At 55.0% G+C, this 20,586-nt stretch overlaps 1 protein-coding gene across 9 annotated transcripts in view; it reads right to left on the reverse strand.

Moving 5' to 3' along the window:
- RANBP3 (RAN binding protein 3) overlaps positions 1-20,586 on the reverse strand; it is a 51,558-nt gene that overhangs the window by 20,607 nt on the left and 10,365 nt on the right. For 5 of the 9 annotated variants that reach the window (XM_045990198.1, XM_045990197.1, XM_045990199.1 and 2 more), the window contains exons 2-3: positions 12,038-12,093; positions 6,524-6,712 (exon numbers count right to left, since the gene is read on the reverse strand). In XM_045990198.1, the coding sequence (XP_045846154.1) occupies positions 6,524-6,712; positions 12,038-12,093 (245 nt within the window). Of the gene's footprint in view, positions 1-5,852; positions 6,009-6,523; positions 6,713-12,037; positions 12,094-20,586 lie in introns of those variants that run through there. The other 4 variants (XM_045990204.1, XM_045990203.1, XM_045990200.1 and 1 more) reach the window with 2 other exon arrangements.

A 20,586-nucleotide genomic window follows, 5' to 3' on the forward strand; every position in this document is an offset into this window, starting at 1 on the left:
GCCTGCAAGGGGGGATCAGAAGGCTGCGAGGAGGCCGTCCCTCAGAGCACCTGGGAAACAAACCCCTCCTAACACAACAGGGGGCCAACGGGTCTCAGGGCAACTGTGACTGTGAAGGTACCGCCATGCCCCAGCTGGGCACTGACTGGCAGCGGAACCATGAGAGCAGAGTGCGAAGGTGCTTGAGCCCTCTGGCAGGCCCGCAGAGCTCACTTTCTCCCAGCTCTGACACCTGAAGGTACACCTCGGGCAAATCATTTCTCTCGCCCAGGCTTCTGTCTCCTTCCTTGGGATACGGGGGTGCCAGCACCACCGCCGCAGGGAGATGGACGGGCCACAGAGATAAGCAGGTGAGGCAGCCTTCCATCTGACCTGACACCCAGCCAAGGCGGACACGTGGACATGTGGACCGGTGGGGGGTGGGGGGTGGGGCTCTCCCAGCGAGCTCACTTCCGCTGGATGTTATGCCCTTGGGAAGTCAGGATGTGGAGTCATGTCCCCAGGGACCCAGATGAGGGGTCAGGGTGGGCAAACCAGGTGGGTGTTAAGAGGGTCCCGAGCCCAGGACTAAGCGTTGGCGGTGTTGCCGAGACCCATACTCTGGCCGTGCCTTCCTCTCCCTGGGTCCAGGCCTGGGGTGGCATCTGATAACCCAGAGCCAAGCCACAGGCACAGCAGGCCTTTTCTCTCGGGACTGCCCCCTTCCTTGGGGGACATCCCCGAGGTGCAGTCATCGGGCAGCCCCTTCCTATTCCTTCACAGTGGCTGGGCCCACTCCCAGCTCTGGTCCCATGGCTACTGGCCTCTCCACCGTCATTCAGTGGATCCCGGCTGCACCAGTCCCACAAGAGACAGCCTCTCGGATCCCGTGGGATCTGCCACTTTGACAGCGACCTCTGGGATCCCGAAATGGCCTTGTGAATACCCCTCCCTCGTCAGCTGACTTCTTTTCACTCTGCTCACTCTTCCCTGGCTTCTCACATGAGAACCCCTCAGCCCTGCCCCCTGCACCTCTCACTCTGAGTGTCACCTGAGCCAGGGTCCCCAGGAGCTCGAGTTCCAGGAGGTCACTGGCCCTCAGCCCACAGCAGGAGCTCACCTGGAATTTGTTCAGCGAAGGGACACACATCGCAGCCCTCTGTGGGCCTCAGAGATGCCGCTAAGGCATGGGTCCCCGTGTTACACGCAGAACAGTGGCCCTGAGCGCTGGCCAGACTCTAGCTTCCTGTTTCCTCAGCTGCCAAAAAGGGTACGCCTCCCCCACCTCGACCCCAAGAGACCTCCACACCTACCTTCGCTTTACCCCGCTGGCTAGCAGGGCTCATTTCCACGTGTGTGGATTTCCAGAAATCTACAGATTTCTGATTTCACTCCACTGTGGTTGGAAAAGACCTGGCATGATTTCAGTTAGTTTAAGTTTATCAAAACTTGTTTTGTGGTCTAGCGAATGGTCTGCTGACCTGGAGGATGTCCCGGGCACTCTGTAGCAGTGCCCTTGGCATTCCCCAGGGCAGACAGCTCGCTAGGCCAGCTGGGTTTAGAGTGCTGTCCAGGCCCTCTCTCTTCACCCTGTCCCTATGCTCTACTGACTACCAAAGTAGGGTGCTGAGCTCTCCAAGGTTATGACTGAATCGTCTCTCCTCCCTTCAGTTCTGTCCGTTTAGCTCTGTGTACTCTGGAGCTCTTAATGGCACGTAACTTTCTTATCTATGCCAACAACACCCCAAACCTCCCAGCAATCTGAGTTTCCTTTAGAACTTGATGAGTGCTAGGGGCCCCTGCCCAGAAGTGGGCCCAGACCAGGAGCTGAGGCCTCTGTGTCCCCTGCTGTCTGTCCCCGCTGCAGCCTCTGTCTCCTTCCTGTCTTCCGAACACGCCAGCATTGCTCCTGCCTCCACGTCCCTTCTGCGTGGGCCACCCCCAAGGCCGGGAGCGCACTTCCTGCAGGTCTGTGCAGTGCGGCCTCACCAAGGCCTCCGCCAGCCTCCGCCAGGGTGAGCCCGTGCTCACTCGCTGCCCTACCACCCAGCGAGTGGAAGCTGTTCCTCTCCACCTCACCGCCCAGCCTCCCTCGGGCCTCTAGCCTGTTTTGTGTCCCAGCTGGAAATGATCTGCTGCGTCTGTCTGGCTGCTCTGCTCACAGCTCAGGCGCACAACCCCCAGGAGGCCGTGCGCAAGGACGACCGGCCTGTGTGCACTGCAGTAAGTGGAGCCCGATTGGCCATAGCTCCTTCAGCGACCTGGAGAAAAGTGCTTGGCCAGACAAGATTCAGATCCAGGAGACCCTCAAACCCACACTCTAAATCTCCTCTAAAAGGCATGTGACTGGCCTCTTGGTCCCGGAAAGGCTAAGAGGCCAAGGCCAGGGGAGGACAACACAGGAAATGACACCACCAGGGAGAACCTTCCAGAAGCTGCTGGAATCCCCTGTGCGGTCTGAACTAGCTAACTCAGAAGCAGTGAGGAAACTGATGCCAGCAGCTTTCCTCAGTAGGAACTAGCACAAGGAAGCAAGGAGACAGAATGCACGAGGAAGTCATTTCTGCTTGCCTTTGGATACACCGACTCTTCTAGAAATCCTCAACAGTGGCCGGAGTGAGAAGAAGCCTGATGTCTGCATCTCCTATCCCCGCAACTGCACTGAAGGTCTGAGCTTGCTGTCTTGGTGTCTCGTGCTGTCTTCTCTCCCAACGGGGAAAGGTCTGGGGTGAAGCAACTCCCCTTTACGCCACCCCAGCCCCAAACGAGGCCAATGCTGGCTCCACACACACTCTGTGCACACCCAGCAGCCTGGTGGTCGGGGGCTACCCCTCACCCCAAGCGAGGGAGAAAAGCCACTCCAGGGTCAGCTGAGAACAATGCCTGGGATACACACGGGGTGCGCCCTGTAGCCGCAACCCTCAGAGCCTGGAAGTCTGCATCCAATGCCACGGCCACGGCCACTCATGTGAGGACGACTGTGCGAGCAGGCTTCCGGGATTCCTCTCTGCGGAGGAGCCAGCGCAGAAGCAGGTGTCAAAGTCCCATTTCCGCCCCTGCCTCCTCCCACGCGAGAATCCACCTCTGTGAAGATTAGGGCTTTGGGATGATACCTAGGTGACACTGGGCTCAGTGCCCGTTTGGGACACCACATGATGAACATGATCCACACCAACTTCTACATAAGGAGGCAGCAAAGAAAGCAGCCCAAGGAGAGTCCGTCCGTGCACTTCCTGGGTGTCAGGAAGCACGAGCGAGCGAAGTGGGCTTATAGAAGGCGCAAAGCCCCACGACGGCGGCTGCTGGGGGCGGGGGGCGGGGGGGGGGGACGGCAGGAGGGGCAGCCTGCCCTCCTCAGAGCCATGGGAACCGCAGGGGAGTGGCTCACTCCGTGAGGTGTGCACATCCTTGCCCGGTACGAAACCGATGGTAACGTCTAACCCAGAACGGGGGCCCGGAACTGCCGATGTGGGCAGCTTCGGATGAAAGGATGAAACTGAAAATTGACGATCGCTAGCATTTACCAAGGATTCCTCCCCTCCCTCCCAAGCCCTGAAAGAACATGGCCCGCATGAGGCTGCCTGGTGTGGCCTCAAGGAGGACAAAGGTGCCAGGCCAGTCCAGGGGGAGGAATGGAGCTAGACGCTGTGTCTCAGAAGATGACACACAGACACACAGCGACGGTAAGCGGGACTGACAGCACCTGGGGCCTTCCTGACTTCGCAGACAAGACCAGAAAACAAGACCGCGCCAGATCCCCATGTGGTCTGCCTGGGCCTCAGTGATCTCGATACGGACTGACCGGTGATAAAGCCTGCTGTCTGTGGCTGCAGGAAAATGGATGCCCAGGACGAAAAATCAACCACGGGAGGAGCCCGCTGACTCGTCCTTGTCTTCAAATGGACCGCTGGCCATCCCACGCTGTTCACTCTGCTACCCAGATGACCGGCTCAGAAGTCCTGACCAAAAAGGCAGACACTGAGAAAGAAAAAGAGCTGTGGCCTCCAAAGCTCTGAATGTCAGGTGGGAGCAGAATGAGGGTCAAATCCCGTGCAGAAGCTGGAAGATGAGGGAAGCTGTCCAGGGAGGGGGCTGGTGCCGGAACCTGTCTAAGCTTCCTGGTGGGTCTAATAAACACATTTCAGGCTCCACAAGGCTTAGGCTCTGAGCTTCAGTCCAGGGGACTTAAGCCAGGCTCAGAGTAAGCACTAAGAGCTGCCTGCTTTCTCCGGATCAGAGAGCTTAATCCGGACATGGTCTGGTCTACTCCAAGCTGTCTTCTGAGAACCAGGAGGTCTGATATATAGAGGCTTGTTCCCGGTACTGAGTCTTCGATGGCCAGCGTCTGGGGAGACTGAAAGATGAGCGCGTCCTCTGTAAGCACCAGTTCAGAGGGTCACGATTTATTATAAAGAACTCGCAACTTTACATTCCCTCTGGGGATCGAGCAATAAAGAACAGAGTGAACGTTGAACGTGATGGGCGCGACTGGCTGGGTGAAGGTGGGAGGTCTCCTGCATTCCAGTGTGGTACGGGGCGAGATCCCAATCTGTTTGGCTGCAAAAGCGACCAGTCCGAGCTAACCAAAGAAACGCGGCAGCCTGAGAGGAAGCTGGAATCGGGTTCCATCGGCCCTGAGTTATGCCCTAATTGACCTAAAAGACACTTACTCTGCCTTGAACACACCCAATCACTAAAGAACGCCGGTTAATGGGAGTCAGAGACAACAAGCTAGAGTCTTCTGCGCTGAAAGCCCAAGGCGGCGAGCCCCGGTTGGCTCAGAGCTGTCACCAAATGACGTGACAGTGGCACTCTCGGGACTGAGAGCACGTGTGTATGTCGCGCGCATGGCCTTCGCCGCTCTGCTGGTACATTCATCAACCGCTCCCCCCAGTCCTGCCTTCCTCCTACAGTGACCCACAACCCAGCCTGAGGTTCCCTACTGTTAACACTTGACCTTCCAGGGCAGGGCTGGGGATGGTTTGAATTTCTTGGGATTAGAGCCTTTGACCCAGAGTCCACAGGAACTGAGAAGTCAAGTCCCACTGGCTAGGCCTCAGAAATCCACATCTGGCCTAGCCACAAGCAGAAGGTGAGACCCCCCCCCAGGTGCCTCTGGAGCAGCAGCTGCTGGGCCTCGACCTCTGTGACCTACCCCGTTTGCTACTCGCAATGGAAAGCCCTCAGCCCCCTCGGTCCGAGGCTGCTCTCTGAGCGTGCCGTTCAAACCAGGCAGCCGCAAAACGCCCCGAGCCTCTTGGGCAGATCCACCTGAAGGTCATCTGTTTTCAGGGAACTGAGAACACGATTTCCTGTGCTTGCAAAGGCTGAAGGCACAGTAACTCCTAATACCGACTCAGGAGAAGGTTCCCGGAGCTGCCTGGCCCCGAACCGAGAAAGCGATCACCTCCTCATTCCTGCTCTGTCAGTCTAGTGCTCTCAGGAGGGCTGCGCCCCTACGACACTTTGGTGTGAGTGCCTCCCGGCTGGAGTCTTTACTGGGCCCAAACCCACTTGTATGCCACGAGGGACTGCCCCCTCACTCCTACCTGGCACGTGGTAGAGACGGTTCCTTCTTTTCCCACCATGCACTGACTCCGCTCCAAAATGTTAAAATTGGCCTCCAACCTCACCTTCACTTCTTCCTGGGTGTCCCAGGGTCTGGGGGCTGTTACTGAATTTTAGTGATTTCCTTCAGAACACAGGGGATCACTGATGTCTGGGATTGTGACGCCCTGGATGGCTGCCCAGTGCTTGGTGTGCACAGCAGGGCCCCTTGTTTGCTTGCCTGGGAGCCATTTTTCCCTGCCACGAGAATGGGGGGGCTTAGGCACCCACATGGTTTTCAATCCTGAATGTAGGATGATGTTTACCTTTCCCATTTTATCAACCTCCAAACACTCAAGACATTTCTTGTTCTCGAGAGTTCACAATCTTCTCCACCTATAATCTTCAAAAGCCTTCTCAATACAAAGATAAAGGGCTCAAGGGATTCCCTCTGGATTCAAAGGAAGAGTCCTTTCTTCTTCCTGCTTTGATTGAAGACAAGCAGTTCACAGCCTAACCACAGTCCAAACACAATTGGTCTTGCAAAGCAGTCTGCCTTAGACACCTCCTTTTCCTCTAGATCAAGGAAGTCGGGGCTTCTGGTGTTTCTAAGACCCTGAACCTGAATGCCCAAATTCAGGGAGAGGACAAAGAACTATAGGAAGGACAGAGAGGGGGACGAATTTGGTTTGGAAGGTTCTAGCCCATTATTCAATCCCTCTTTCGACCCCTCATGTCTCTTTCAGGAAACAGGATTAGGTCCTTGCTATGGGTGTACATATGCCCCCATTCAGAAAGTCTCCGTGTAAAAGGGGACTCCATCTGTCCTGACTTTCTGGCACCAAGAATTAAAGGGAGCTGCAGAGATCATGATCACGTTTTCAGTCATCATCAGCTGCTTGCAGTTTAGGGTCTAGATCTGAGGAACCCGAAGGGAAAGGGGCTGATCTGGGTTGGGACCCCCAGGCTGTGGAATGCTGGGTGGAGGCGGACTTACCCCTGCCAGTTCTCGCGGGAAAGGAGGAAGCTGGGCTTCAGGAGTGCTGGCGGAAGCGCTAGCGGGGGCAGGAGGCTCTAGGGCATGCTCACCAGCTGACTCGGGGTGACCCGTGCCATGGTGGGGGGCCTCAGCCTCCCCCCGAGGCTCCTCTCCCGAATCCGACAAGTCTTTTTGCTCTGCAGAGGACTGGGAGCAAAAAAGACAATTTTCCTTCAATGTAAATACAGGCCGCAACATGGGACGGGGGTGGGCAGGGATCAAAGGGCTGGAGACGCTCAGGCTTCAGCAGCTCCTGCCTGGGAGGACGAGCCAAGAAAGCTGGCAAGTGCTGTTGTTTTGCTCCACAAAACTGGCCCTCCAGAATGGAAGAACGGAAAATGAACGTGGATTTGGCTGCGGTTTAACTTTGCGGGAGGCCTGGGCCCCCTTCGGAAAAGCAGGCAGCACAGAGCTACGGTGCTTATGGGCTGAACGTGAGGAACAACACTCGTGGTGACCAAAATGGGGGCAGAGGCTCTATCAGAGGGGGACAGGGGCGATTATGTCTGATTGTCCCTAGGGGTTAAGGACCCATCTCTGCAAGAATACTGATGGGAAAGTCGGCCCTCAGCACCATGTCTGTCCACTAAGGTGGGGAAGGCAGGCCTGGAATAGCACACAGCTACAAAATGGGGCGTGGAGGGTCCACAGCTTCTTCATTCTGCTAGAGTGCTTCCTGCAGCTTCCAATTTGTTCTGCTTATACCTGAGATCAAGGCAACGCTTTCTCGGCACTCAGTGAGTGCCGATGTGTGGTGACCAAGCCAGCTGGCAGACACCTGGGGAGTTCAGGTGGAGGAAGGAGCCCCTTGGCCTAGAATTCTCCCATGGTCACCCTGAACACCTCGGCAAGGGTGTATTTAGAAAACAGACAGGGCAAGAGAAAGCTGGTTCTGGAAGTCTTTTGTCCTTGGAAGTCCAATACTTCTAGCTTCCTTCGAGGTGCTGGGACTCTGGAGGGGCTCCCGAGGACCCAGAGCCCTGTGGCTGACTCCTTTCTTGAGGAATGGGTTAAGAAGCCTGTGTCCTGGAACACAGAGGCTCCGGTCCCCAGATCTGCTCGGCACCGTCTGCAACACGGAGCCATTTCTCCCGCTTTTTGAATTACGTGGCTGCCCTGTCTTTCCACAGACCTGGCCGTGTTTCTTCCAAGTGTGAAGTGACTTAAACCTCTTTAGACGGGGCTTGGGGGCTAGTTCCTAAAGGTGAGCCTGATGGATGAAAGGAACTCTGTAAAGAGGATTTAAGAGAACTTTCAAACATTCTGAGGAAGGCAAAAGAAACAAAATGTTAACTCATCCACACACCTAAAAAATCACCAAACTCTATTCTTCCTATCCAGGGGAGATCCACACGCACAAAGGCCTTTCTTCTCAAGCTGTTCCTCCAACCTACTCAGGACATGAAGGTTGGTCCAAGCACCAACACCTGATAAGAGAAAAATTAAACCCAGAGCTCTACAGAAAACGGCCTATCTCTAATTGGAACCACAGGGGATTTTCTTTTTTTAACCCCTGCTTTTTGAGCGTAAGTGTTCAAGTGCCCTGGTGGTGCTGAACTCGAAATGGAGCCCAAACTAGAGGACCAAAAAGAAACACAGACGCCATCCAGCACTCTCTACCTGGGTCCGAGTGACTTTGCTGGACAAGAAAAGTGAGCTCTAGAGAACCAAGACAGGACCTGTAGTTCCTCAACATGTTTGTTAAAATCAGACATCAAGATTTTGGTCGCTTTTGACATCATCCTGAAACTCACATGGCTGACAAAAATCCAAAAATAAACCGGTGCACACAGGATAGGCTTGCTGCATCAACAGTAGGCTTCCAGAGGAGGTCTAGACGTTCTGTGGCAGCACTTTCAGGGAGCCTTACTTCCTGCTCAACAGCATTTCTGCAATGGCTTTCTGTCTTTCTCACAAACGGACGACACCCTGCACGTGAGACCTCACCTGTTCAGACGAGTAAGCTTTTGGAAGATAAAGTATCCGGAAGAAACAGTCGTCACAGTCAATGAAACTACTACCTTCTAAGATTCGAAGTCTCTTCACATCAAAAAGAAAAAAACAAAACAAAACAAAACCAAAACCGTCTCCATGCAAGGCAGTTAAGGGGAAAAAAAAGTTTCATTTTTGCCACTAAAACCAGAAACGCATAAATGCAAGCGGTCACGAAGAGCGCCCTCTTGAGGAAGGGTGAGAACGTGGAAGGCAGGACGGGAAATGGCGCACTGTCAGCAGGGCTCTGGGACGGGGCTTTAGGCATCAGGACTGGAGGTCAAACCGTGAATCGTTTTCTCTAACGGGAACGGGGGCTCTGACAGCCTGTCCGGCGATACCACTGGCGGCTGCCGCCACCAATCCGCAGCCTGCTATAAACGCAACTTGGGCCTTGGATGGAAAGGACAGAAAACGCCAAGTGACTTTGCTACTGAACAAAAACCAAAACCAAAACAAAACACCTGGGCTAGCAGCTTCGTTTTTTTTCCGATTTCAAATCTTTTACGTCAGTCAGGACTCAGTAGTAACAGTGGGGCCTGTGGAGTGTCTCCTGGGCAGGGGGGCCACGAGCTCTGAAGGGCAGCCCCCCGGCTGGTTTAGAGACTGCTCGCTGAAAGGGAAGCCGGCGGTCCCACAGCTGACGGTGGGACTTCCTGATCACTGTGGATCAAGAAATGGCTCAAGACACAGCTGTGAGGAACATTTTGGTGACAGGACAACACAGTCATGGACTATATACACTAAAGGACATTTCTGACTTCACGATCATTTTTCTTAGGAGTGACAGCAGCAGTGGCCACAGAGAGCAGCGGTCTTCACCCCGGGAGCGCCGACAGGAGTTAGGGGAGAAACAGCAGATGGGGGCCACTTGGAGTCGTGTGCTTCTGGCACTTACGACAAAGATGTCACTGGTGAGGCCTGGGGAGGGACACCCAAATGTCCACAGTACCATTCATTCAACTTCTCTGAGGACCTGAGTATTTTGAAATACAAAGTTGAAGAGAAAAGGGGCAACAAGCCACGGCAGCCCATGCAGCCTGCTCCCCGCTCTGCCTCTGCGGGCTGAGGGGCAGACGGGCTGGAGGTCGGCGAGAGACACAGGACCTGAAAGAGGCTCAAACCCCCATTTCTGTCTGAAATGCCACGGCTGCTGCCTGCAGCTCTGCCTGCCCATCTCCCTGGAAACGGGAAGCCGAGGAGAAACAAACGCGGCTTGCTCTCGTACTTCCGAGCTGTCCTAAGCAGCAGAGAAAGAAAGGAAGATTCCGTCTCTGCCTGGCCACTCTCCACCCAGCAGCTCAGAGAGCCGCCCCGGCGGACGGTTCGCGGGAGGCTCCTCTTTCGTACACACACGGAGGTTCCCCGTGTCCTGCTGGCGGTGCTGTCCCAGAGGCACGACAGGAGCGGAGGGCTGAGCCCCGAAGAGCCGGAGAGCAGTTATTTTTAGAAGCCCGTTCAGAGCTGGCTCTGAGTGTGTATTTTGATAAGAACTACATCTGCACATTTTAAGATGACCACGAGCAGTTTCCCAGCTCCTCGTCGGATGCAACTTTGCCCCAACCTTCCGCAGGCAACACATACGAGTCAGCCTCTGAATTACAAGGCCACAGACAAGGACCACCTCAGCTGTGAAAATAGTACTGGTGTGGAAACAAGTAATTTAAAAAATATTTTAAAATCAGCCAAATATTACATTTTAGTGTTTTGTCCTGCTGGTTGTCCAAATGTCTCAGCTTTAAAGAATTATTAATTCCTACTGCTTGTTTTAAGTCTGGGGTTGGCAAACTTTTTCTATAAAGAAAGGGTCAGCTACAAACTATTTCTGACTCTGTGGGCCGTATGTCTCCATCCAAATTACTGCACTCTGCTGTCGCAGAAGGAAAGGTATGGCTGTGTGCCAATAAAACTTTTTTATAGAAACAGGCGGTGATGGCAGGTCTGATTAGTTTGCTGACCCGTTTAAATGTGGTTCAAAAGATCATAATAAAATTCAAAATTCTACAAAATCCTGAGAGAAGCAACTTTCATATCTAAAACAGAAACTGAACACGGGCATTTCTAAAAGCTAGCAGAAACGCAGCCCCTTCACAGGGACGGAAGCTCCAAAAGACAAATGATAAAAATACATGTAATTAAGTGATATGTCTTGGTCAGGGCCCATGGGAGAGGAAACCGCAGAGGCTGATGTGTCTTGAAATTACCACCTGGAAAACCGAAACAGAGTAGGAAGAATGTTTCCTCGGGTGTTATGATTCTTTCTTTAGCACAAGAATGAACAATGGGAAAGTTTAATGTGAGAGCAAGCCTAGCAGGTCAGCCCTGGCTCATACAGAAGCTACGCTGAAAGGGGGTCCGTTTTGTGGGGGTGGTTGGGCAGCCACTTCTCCCTCCTGCCCCCCTGCACACACGCATGCTCCTTCCTGGCACAGTACTTGAATGCAGTCCAGGACAATGTGGGCCACACAGAAGTCTGGCCTCTCTCCTCAGGCTGAGGGATGGGATCTAGGAGCCGCAGCTGAGCTTCTAGGAATCCCAAATCGCCAGAGCAGCAGCCCCCAACCTCAGAGCTGGCCACCCTGCCAGGGGACTGGGGATCTACCAGAGCATTCTCTCAAAATGCTGTTCTTATCAACAAGATGCAAACGGATTTCAAAACACACAGAACCCAGCGCGGCACGTTGGTCCCTCCCTCTGAAATCTGGTAAGGGGTATTACATCACATCTGCTGTCCTGCGGCAGGGGTGGGAGGGACCATCCATTTGCTGGACAGAGTCCTTCTTAAAAGCTTGGGAAGCGTCGACCGCAGAACACCAACTAACTCTGGACACAACCCGGACCTTCCACACTGATTTTGCCAAATCGTCAAGGACTTCTAGGTAAAGAGCGCACGTGACGTCGGAACGCTGCCGCCACACAGAGCAGGACTTTAAGAAGCTGTTAGCTCACTGCTACGAACTGGGCAAAGTATTCCCCACGTCAGGGCAACCAAGGCATTTAAAATCCAAGAGGGGAAAGCAATGTGTAACAAAGATGGACGGTAAATACATAACGCAAGCCAACCAGTAATTCCTCAAAGTGCGTTTATGCCAAGTTGGCTGGGCTCAGAGCATCTCCCTGAAATCTGTAAAGGTGATGTCTTCCCCCTTAACCCACCATACTCTTCCTCCTTCCCTCCCCTCTTCCGTCTACCTCTTCTCTTCTACTCTTAATGTACATTCTTTCTAAAACAAAGCATTAGAGATTAGAAACTATCTTTCTGCCACTGTTAAAAGCAAGAAATCTGAGCCCTTTCCACACACGCCCGTCTTAACCTCTCACATGGTAACTTGAAGCCACAGGACCTTTTCCCTTCAAGCTCCGTGTGGTGGCTTGAAAGACAGAAGCGCCCTTGGCCCCCTTGGCCGTGTAACCTGGGAGAGCCCTCTGGGATAAAACAAATCAGAGTAATCGTGAAGAGAGAACATACCGGCCCCTTACCTTTTGTCCTTTATCCTTCTGAAACACAAAGACGGGCGGAGCAATGGCAGGTTTTTCTGCAAAAAGAAAAATTGGTTTTTTTCCCCCCAACACTACAGTCATACAGTTAACAAAGCTACATTTGTTTGTAATAAATTAAAAACAAAAAACAAACCCAAAATAAAACTGGTAACTCCGAAGAACATCAAATCGCTCAGAAAATGGTTTCTTGAAGCGGCTGCGTGGGCGTGTCGTTTGTGAGAACCCGGCACCTAATGTTAGGGTGTGTGCACTTTTCCGCGTGCCTATTATACACCAGGAAAAAGGTTTCAAGACGCACTGAGAAGAGCCCCGCCCCAGGCCAGGGGGAGGGCCGCGGGCAGCGCAGCAGGCTGTGGGGCACCCAGGGCGCGGCTGCCCCCCAGCGCCACCAGCGCTCGCCCTGCAGGGACGAGGCGCAGAGGGGTCAGCTCTTACGTGGCACTCCCCAATTTCAAATGCTGGAGACTAGTTTAGGTTTTTCCGATTTCGAGGCCAGCGGGGGGCCTGGGGGTAGCCGGACCGGACGGCCGCCTCCGGCCACACAGCTCATGGCCTGCGGCGCGCTTACCCTGCTGAGGCACCCGACAGTCCGCATGGATCTCGAAGCAAGATCGCCGGCCACAAAAAAGAATTTGAGGAGCTGAAAAAAACCCGAGTCCATCTTGCCCAGTTGTTGAGGGAAGAAACCCTTGAACTGTTTGGTCCCGTGACGAGCCCAGGGCGGCGCCACCTGCCGTTGTCAGGCAACCCCTTCGGCCTCCTGTCCCCGGGCAGCCGCATCCGCAGCCCTCTGCCACCTGCCCCTGCCGCCAGCTGGGACTGTGCAGGAGGACGACCTTCACCCATGGGGAAGGCCCGGACGCCGCCTGCCCCACTGCCGTGATTCCCTAAGCAGCCCTCTCCCCGCATGGGGGCTGGTGCTGCCCGACAAACCCGACGAAGGAGGGAATGGAGGCGCCGTGCCAGACGGTGAATGGCAGCCAAGGAATGCGGGAGGCGCTCTGGACGGCAGCGGCGCGTCCGCCTCACTTCCACCACTGCCCTTCAGCTCACTTCTGCGTCTGACCCAGCCAGCGGCCGAGTGAAGGCACACGGGGAGGAACTCCCAGCCCAGCATCCCTCCGGTCCCCCACTTCTTCAGGGAACCAGCCCTCCTTCGCCCCTGGCTCTGGGTCCGGGGAGGAGAGTACCTGGTACTCCGGCCCCAGGGGACACCATGGCACGTGGTAAGGCCAGGCCGCTGGCAGTGGATGGGACTTTTACTGGAGCTACCGGGGAAGGGGGTGCTGCTTCTGCTGCGGCGGCAGGGCCGGCAGGAGGCAACCCCGGGACTGTGAGCGGTCGGTCTCACGTCACCAAAGGGACCTTGGACCAGAGTCGATCCAGCGGGAAGCAGAGCTGCAGACGGGGGAGGAACCTGCATCCTGGGGACACGGCGGGGTCGGCACAGCTTAAAGCTAACCCCACCCCCGCTGGCTGTTCAGGTAAGCCAACAGACGCTCATTTTTGCTTAAGCCCGTCTTAACCGCTGCTGTCCTCAAACAACCTCCAGCCTGAGGGGCGAGGCCTAGCCGCTGCAGACTTCAACACACACGATACTCGGTAGACGAACCCTTGCCTGGCCTGGCAGTGGAGCAGAGACACGTTCTCTCACAGGAGGTACCACCATCAGAGAGAGCAGTCATTACGGGTTTATGCTCTGTCTCCCCTACTACGGCATCAAATCCATGGGGTCGGAGCGCGCCTTGTTCCCTTGGCTGCCCTGTGGTCAAAGAACAGCACTCGGCATTGATAAGCTGGAGAAACGGATGGAAGGCGACCGAGGAAGGACGAGAACAGAGGGAGAACCATGCGGACGATAGGGGAAAAACGTTCTTGTGGCGGCTGACCTGCAGGCACCCAGAAGGGGCTGCAGAGATTTGGGCAAACTTGAGAGGTCCGGGCTGCCTCTGGTCTCTGGGCAGGACAAAGCCACAGGGCAGGGTCTGAGCAGGAGCTGGGAGAGGTCCGTCTGCCGGAAGAAAACCGCATGCAAGCGGGTGCGGTGCTCAGCCGGGGGTGGACAGAGGCCACAGGAGGGCCGTGGGGTGGGAGCTCTGAAAGCAGCTTCCCGGAGAACTGGAAGCCGGTGAGGCCCACGCGGAGCCCCGCACTGACTCCTGGCCGAGGCATCACTACTGCAGTTAAGACCTTCCTTTCCCCGCCTCCGCTCTCACTCCCTTCAGTCCCCCTTCGCAGAGCAGCCAGGCCAATGGTGTGAGACACAGACTTAAAACTCAGCACTGCCCCCCAGACTAGGGACGGAGCTCCTTCCAACAGGCCACCCTGGCGGGACCCCTACGGTGACATTGAAGGGCCCGCTGTCCCCTGCACGCCCCGTGCTTCCGTTATACGTCTGGTCTTCTGCCCGGAACACACTCTCATCTTCTCTTCCGGGGCTAACACTCATTCAGGTCCCCGCGCTGTACCCTGCAGGAAGCTCCCAGTTTGAGCTGCCCCCCTGGGCCCCCAGGGCATGCTCTTGGCTTCTACCCCACCCCGGGTCACACTGAGGCTACCTGTCAGGGAGGCTGACGGACCACGGATCCGGCATCTGAAACAGCTCTGGGCCAGCAGCCGGTGTGCTCCAGGAAGGACCGCCCAGTAAGTCTTTGAACTAGACCCCTCTGCAGGTCCTCACACCTGTAACACCAGCTGCCGTGTCCTCGCACAGATATTTACTAAGCCCTGACTCTGTGCAAGGCCCTACAGGAAAAATGGCGAACAGGAAGCCAGGGGCAGAAAACCACGGGGTCAAATACCTGATGAAAAGCGATGGGTGCATCTGCGCACGGGGCCTGGAGCTTGTCGGGGGGTGACTTGTCCATCTCCTCGCTGGCAGCATCTCCCCCCGGATCAGGAGCCCCAGAGGAGCGGGGCCTCTGTTATGTGGACCGCGGCACCTTCAGAGCCACACACGTAACAGATGCTCAGCAGGAAGTTGGAGCCGATGAAACGTCGCCAGGACTGGCGAGGTCAGGACCCACTGCGACCCTCACCGACGGATGGTTTGGTGGTCATAACGAACTCCCACCCCACTAACTAAACCGTAGCAACAAGCGTCCGTCAGTTCTCCACCAAAGACAGAAAGCACCAGTCACACAGATTTAACTCCCACTGAGCTCCAGGAGCACCGAAGTTCATAGCTGCAAATCAGCACTGACATTACAAAAGGCCAACTCGAGCGCACCCCATTCCGAGTAGGCCTGTCCCACGCTCACCCCGGCGGCCTCGGCCTGTGATCTCAACCGGCTCCTGTCGAACTGCTTCTGGTTATGTACCTGGACGAGCAGCCTTCGCCCAGGCAGCTGAAACCCCGGTTTGGGGAACGAACAGGGAGCAGAGCAGTGAAGGAGGCTTCTGTGACTTGCCTGAGTGCCCAGCCCAGCCTGTCTGTCACAAGCGAAGGGAAACTACCAGCAGAGAGTTCTAGAGACTCAGCCACGTGAAGACCTAAAGTATTAAAATGTTAATCGAATGCCAACTATTTGATCCAGATTCTCTCAACCAGGTGTTTTGTTCCTGTAAAATCAATTCTTTGAATGAGTTTGTGAAAAAAGCCGCCCTCCCTGGGGCACTGGCTCAAGACACCCGCACAGTAAGGGTTAAGAAAATCAACAATAAAGAAATCTGTGTACCTAAATGTTCTCCAAAGTTATTTGATTAGGGAACCCCTCTTTCCTCATCCCTTCCCTGACACGAGGCCTGAGAACTGTATTCTGAGGATGACTGTGGCCGAAACTGGTGTGTGAAGTGGGCTGACACCCAGAGCGCAAGAGGCCTCAAACTACGACCGCGCCTCGGGGTGGCATGTGGGAGATGCTCTGCCCTCATCCCAGCTCTCCAGCTCAGCTCACGCAGGCCAGACCACACCCGGCCTGAGCCCCAGTGTGATCCCAGGTGCCCATCAGGCCCCAGGCGGGAAAGGCCCCAGAACGCCCAGGCAAACAGCAGGGGTGGGGACACGCCAGCAGCGGAAAGGAGTGAGCCCCCCTGACATCTGGCCCACAGGGCATGCTCTCCCTCCTGTCCCCTGCCACCCTCCGCCCAACTGTGAGGTAAAGATGCAAAATGGGACAGTCCAGTGGTAATCCCTAAGGCCAGGGACTGTCCTGGGTCTGGTCTCTGCAGTCCTGGTAATAACAAGGATAGGCAAGCCCAGTCGCAGAAAGGCTACAGATTTGAGCTCTTGAGGCACTGACAGGGGGAGGGGGACGGCTCAGGTCACGAACCCCGGGGTCCTGGAGTTGAGCCCTGCGTCAGGCTCTCTGTTCAGCGGGAAGCCTGCTTCTCCCTCTCCCTCTCCCCCTGTTTGTGTTTCCTCTCTCTCTCTCTCTCTCTCTCTCTGTCAAAAAAAAAAAAAAGATTTCGGCTGTTTCATACCTCCGCCAGATGTCTGGGATTTCTCCACACGCACCCCCTCACCCATCCTCACGCGGGCCCTGCTCCTGAAGGCTCCGCTGACACGGTCCCGACGGACAAGGCTCCCCACTCCACGCAGCGGAGCCTGGGAACCACTCCCCCAGATGCACAGCTTGCTGTGTGCACAGACTCAACCGTAACACTCCTTCAGCAACTGCGGCTTTCTGCAGCGCCACACACCCCAGTGCCCACTGGGTGCCAGGCCTCATGCAGGCCTCTCCGGTATGGTGGTGACATGGAGAGACATGTCCCCTGCCTGCCCAGAGCTGCCATTAGTCTCTAGCGGAACGCCGCAACGCGGGAGAAGTGTAAAGGGGACTCAGAGTGCAGAGCAGAGGCTCTGGTCAGGCTGTGCGGAAGGAGTGCACCCAGGAAGGCTTCTCGAGGGAAGCACCATCCAAGCGGAAGGACAGCAGCAGTTAGCCAGGTGAGCAGGAATGGGGGAGACTAAGGCAGCAGAAAGCCAGGTGTACCAGAAGAACTCCAGGAAGGTCAAGGTGGCGCCTGCGGGCGCCTGCTGCTTTACTAGCGCTTGAACACACCGGCTGACTCCAGACCCTCCAGGACAGACACAAAACAGACCACCCAGGCCCAGAGCCGTAGGAGCAGGGTGCGCCCCTCCCTTCGCTGTCTACTGGAGAAGCTCTTGGAAGGTGAGCACCACGCAGGCAGGTCCTTTCTTGAGGAAAAGAGTTGAAGATGGCTCCAAAGAAGGCAGGGGTCCCCGATACGCAGGCTCCTTCCCGACCCGAGGGACCACAGACCATTCTCCCTACAGGGGAGGGAGGGAGAAGTCTCTGGGCAGAAGCAGGGGGCTCCGAGGCGGGCCCTTCTCCTAAAGCAGAACTGAGCCGGGGCCCCCGGACACAGAGAAAATCTTCAGATGCCTTGGGTACAGGTGTGGGAAGGCCCGAAAAGGCCTCACCTGAAAGGAACGTCCATTATCTGCTGTATGCTGTCTGTGTTAGGGGGAGGGCCCATAAAATACCTCTTCAAATAGTGATAAAGAACCCCAAAAGGAGGACGAGAGTTGTTTTTTTTTTTCTCGAAGATTTTATCCATTTATTTGACAGAGATCACAAGTAGGCAGAGAGGCAGGCAGAGAGAGAGAGAGAGAGAGAGGAGGAAGCAGACTCTCCGCTGAGCAGAGAGCCCGATGCGGGGCTCGATCCCAGGACTCTGGGATCAGGAGGACGAGAGTTTTAAACCTTCCCACACGTGAGAGAATTGAAACACTAAGCTCCCCAGACCACCCCTGTAAGTATGCCAGGGACCAGGACTCAGGATTTTGTGTCTTTTTTGTGCTGAGACTGACAGACAAAATCCTAAAATGCAAAGGAATGTGTGTCTATCTCCCAGGCAGCAAGCATGGGGAAAGGAAAGGGCACCGCAAGGGTGTTTCACGCCGAAGCCAGTGTAGAAGAGCCTCTCGGGGGCAGGGCGGGTGATGGCAGCTGCCCAGCCGTGGGGTCAGGAGGTGGAGCGTCTGCTGCCCGCTACAGGCAAGGGAAGGGGAGCAAAGAACTGGCCTGGACCCCGGAGGGGGCCCCGGGATAGAAGAGAATGCTTCTCCACCTCCAGGCTAACAGAGGTCTCGGGATCCCAGCTCCAGACTCCTCCCGGCCAGTGTGTGTGACTGACAGCAAGGACGTTCCTCAGCGGGTTTCCCCCGAACTTCGTTCGGGTGGGTTCGTATGCGGGCCAGCAGGCGGCGCGTGTGTATTTACCGGTCGGGCAGGCACTCCATCACCCATCTCCCTGACTCCTGGCAATCACTTCTGGGGAGAGGTCGTACCGGTGTCCTTACTTTAAGGGGAAGGAAACAGGAGACTCAGAGGTTGAGTGACTGGTCCAAGGTGGGGCCAGGTCTCTAACTGCATCTGGGCTACACTGCCATCCAGGTGCAAGGGCCAGAGGGAGAACTTAAGACTCCGGTTTGCTTCCTTCCCTAGTTTCTGCCCAGCTGGGCCTTGGAGCTACGACACAGGCGTTCTTTTCTTCTGAGAAGTGACATCGGGAAGAAAGCAGCTGTCAGTTATCGTTCCAGGAAAGCACAAAGGAAACTAGAGGGTGAACGATTTTTGGGGTGGGCCTGAAGCTTTCAAGTCATGAGACCCTCTGCCTCAGAGAAGAGGGCCACCAGGCCAACAGCGGGTCCTTAGGATCGTTAAGGACAGAACGAAGACACATCCGGAGATGTGGACGTTCTATGGTGAAACAAGACGTGTCGTCTCCATCTTTCAAAGGCTTAACCACACAGTGCCCTGCAGAACATACGCAGAATCTAGGCTGAACACACACACACGTTCTGTCCGCGCTGTGGAAGCAGTCAAGTGCACAGGACTATGGGCAGGCCCTGCAACAAGCCCGGACACCCCCAGCGGCTGCCTCCAACCTTCGTCTCCAAGGACTGTCCGTTAAACCAAACAGAAGAAACTACGGAGGCCCAGGAAAACACACAGAGAAGCAAATCTGGACTATCTTGGCCTGTTCTGTTTATTCCCCTCCTAAATGATGTCTCAAACACCTGCCAGGAAACAGCCCCCATCTGGAAACCCACTTGGAACTCTTGACCAAAATGTCAGCAAAGTACTTGTGTAAAATGAGCTTTAATCCTGGGCTGATGTGTCTTAATCTTATCTGTGCAAAAAATATGGAACACATCTTGGCAACACAACTAGCAGTCTGTTAAGGCGTGACAACTCCTTTAATCCTACGACACTCACTATCTCAACCCTTCAAGTCATTTCTCTTCTCAGGAATTATTATAAACAGTTCTGAGCAGCAACATAAAGGTGAATTTGTCACTGACGTGTCAGCTGTATTCGCACACTGATTCTCTAGGAAAGAATGGAAGTGAGCTCAAACATGCTGTTGCTAGGTGATGCCTCTCTTGATCTTAGTGTCCTGAACGCTCAGTGGCCACCCAGCCCAGCGAGCAGAGGGCGGTGGGTCCCTTAATTCCTTTTTTGGTACTTGAGTATGTTTTTCCCCAGGCAACTCTACACTGGTCTCGGAGAGATTACAGGGGGCCTTTTGGAGATGATGGTATCTTTTATTTTATGCACTTCTTTCTGGAATGCTCTTCATCCTGCCATGACCTTCATCTCCTGAAACCCAAGCCACTTTTCAATGTTCTTAAACTGCTGTGTCCCTATACCTCAGACAACATCAGGAGCAACAAGCGAGTCACATTTGCTGAACGGTCTTTACTAGACCTAGAAGAACGTGCTTGGGACACCCAGTCTCATTTAACATCACCACATTCCTGTGATGTCCATGTTATTTATCATCTCTCATCTGTGAATCATGAAATGAGATGGAGAGGCCTCAGACAGACAGTGCTTTGCTTGAAGTCACAAAGCTGGTAAGCGGCAGAGCTGGAACCAGGAGCCCAAGTCTGACTTCCAAGCTGGCGGTGCCTCAGGTCCCCTGAGGTCCCACCGAAGGCCAAGCCCCATTCTGCCTTCTTTCCTTCTACACAAACCGGCCCTGTAGTCAAACCATCCAATCCCTGCCCACCCCCCACTCGCCCAGACTATAAGCAGCTGGGACACAACCTGTGCTCTGGGCATCCGTGTGCCTTGAATCCAAGAGAAACCCCACAAACGTGTTAAATAAATCCTACAAAGTCAGCAATTTCACCTGAAAGAAAGAAATTCAGAGAACCAGCTTTGCAGCACTTTTCTGTTTTGCCACTAGGTGGCACGACATGGGCAGAGCCAAGAGGTGAAATCAAAGGGGCTGAATGAAGCCTGGGGGAAAGCTCCAGGGAAGACAACGGAAATGCCCCCACAGGAAGCAAATCCCAGGACCACAGAACTTCTGCTGAGGCAGCAGACCAAAACTGAGGACACGCAGGCTCTGGTTTCTGTGGGCATTCAAATCGGCCTCAAGCACTTATGGCTGGGATCCTAGGCGACCCAACAGACCTTCCCTGTTCCCCAATAGTCCAAGAGGGACGGTGCTACACCCAGGGCAGTTCTAGGGAGGCTTAACTGAAATGATGCAGACAAAGTGTTTGGGAAGTGGCCAGCACACAGCAGGAATTCGGCCTGGGCATTACG

This window comes from Meles meles, chromosome 20, assembly GCF_922984935.1.
Source record: "Meles meles chromosome 20, mMelMel3.1 paternal haplotype, whole genome shotgun sequence".
NCBI lineage: Eukaryota > Metazoa > Chordata > Mammalia > Carnivora > Mustelidae > Meles > Meles meles.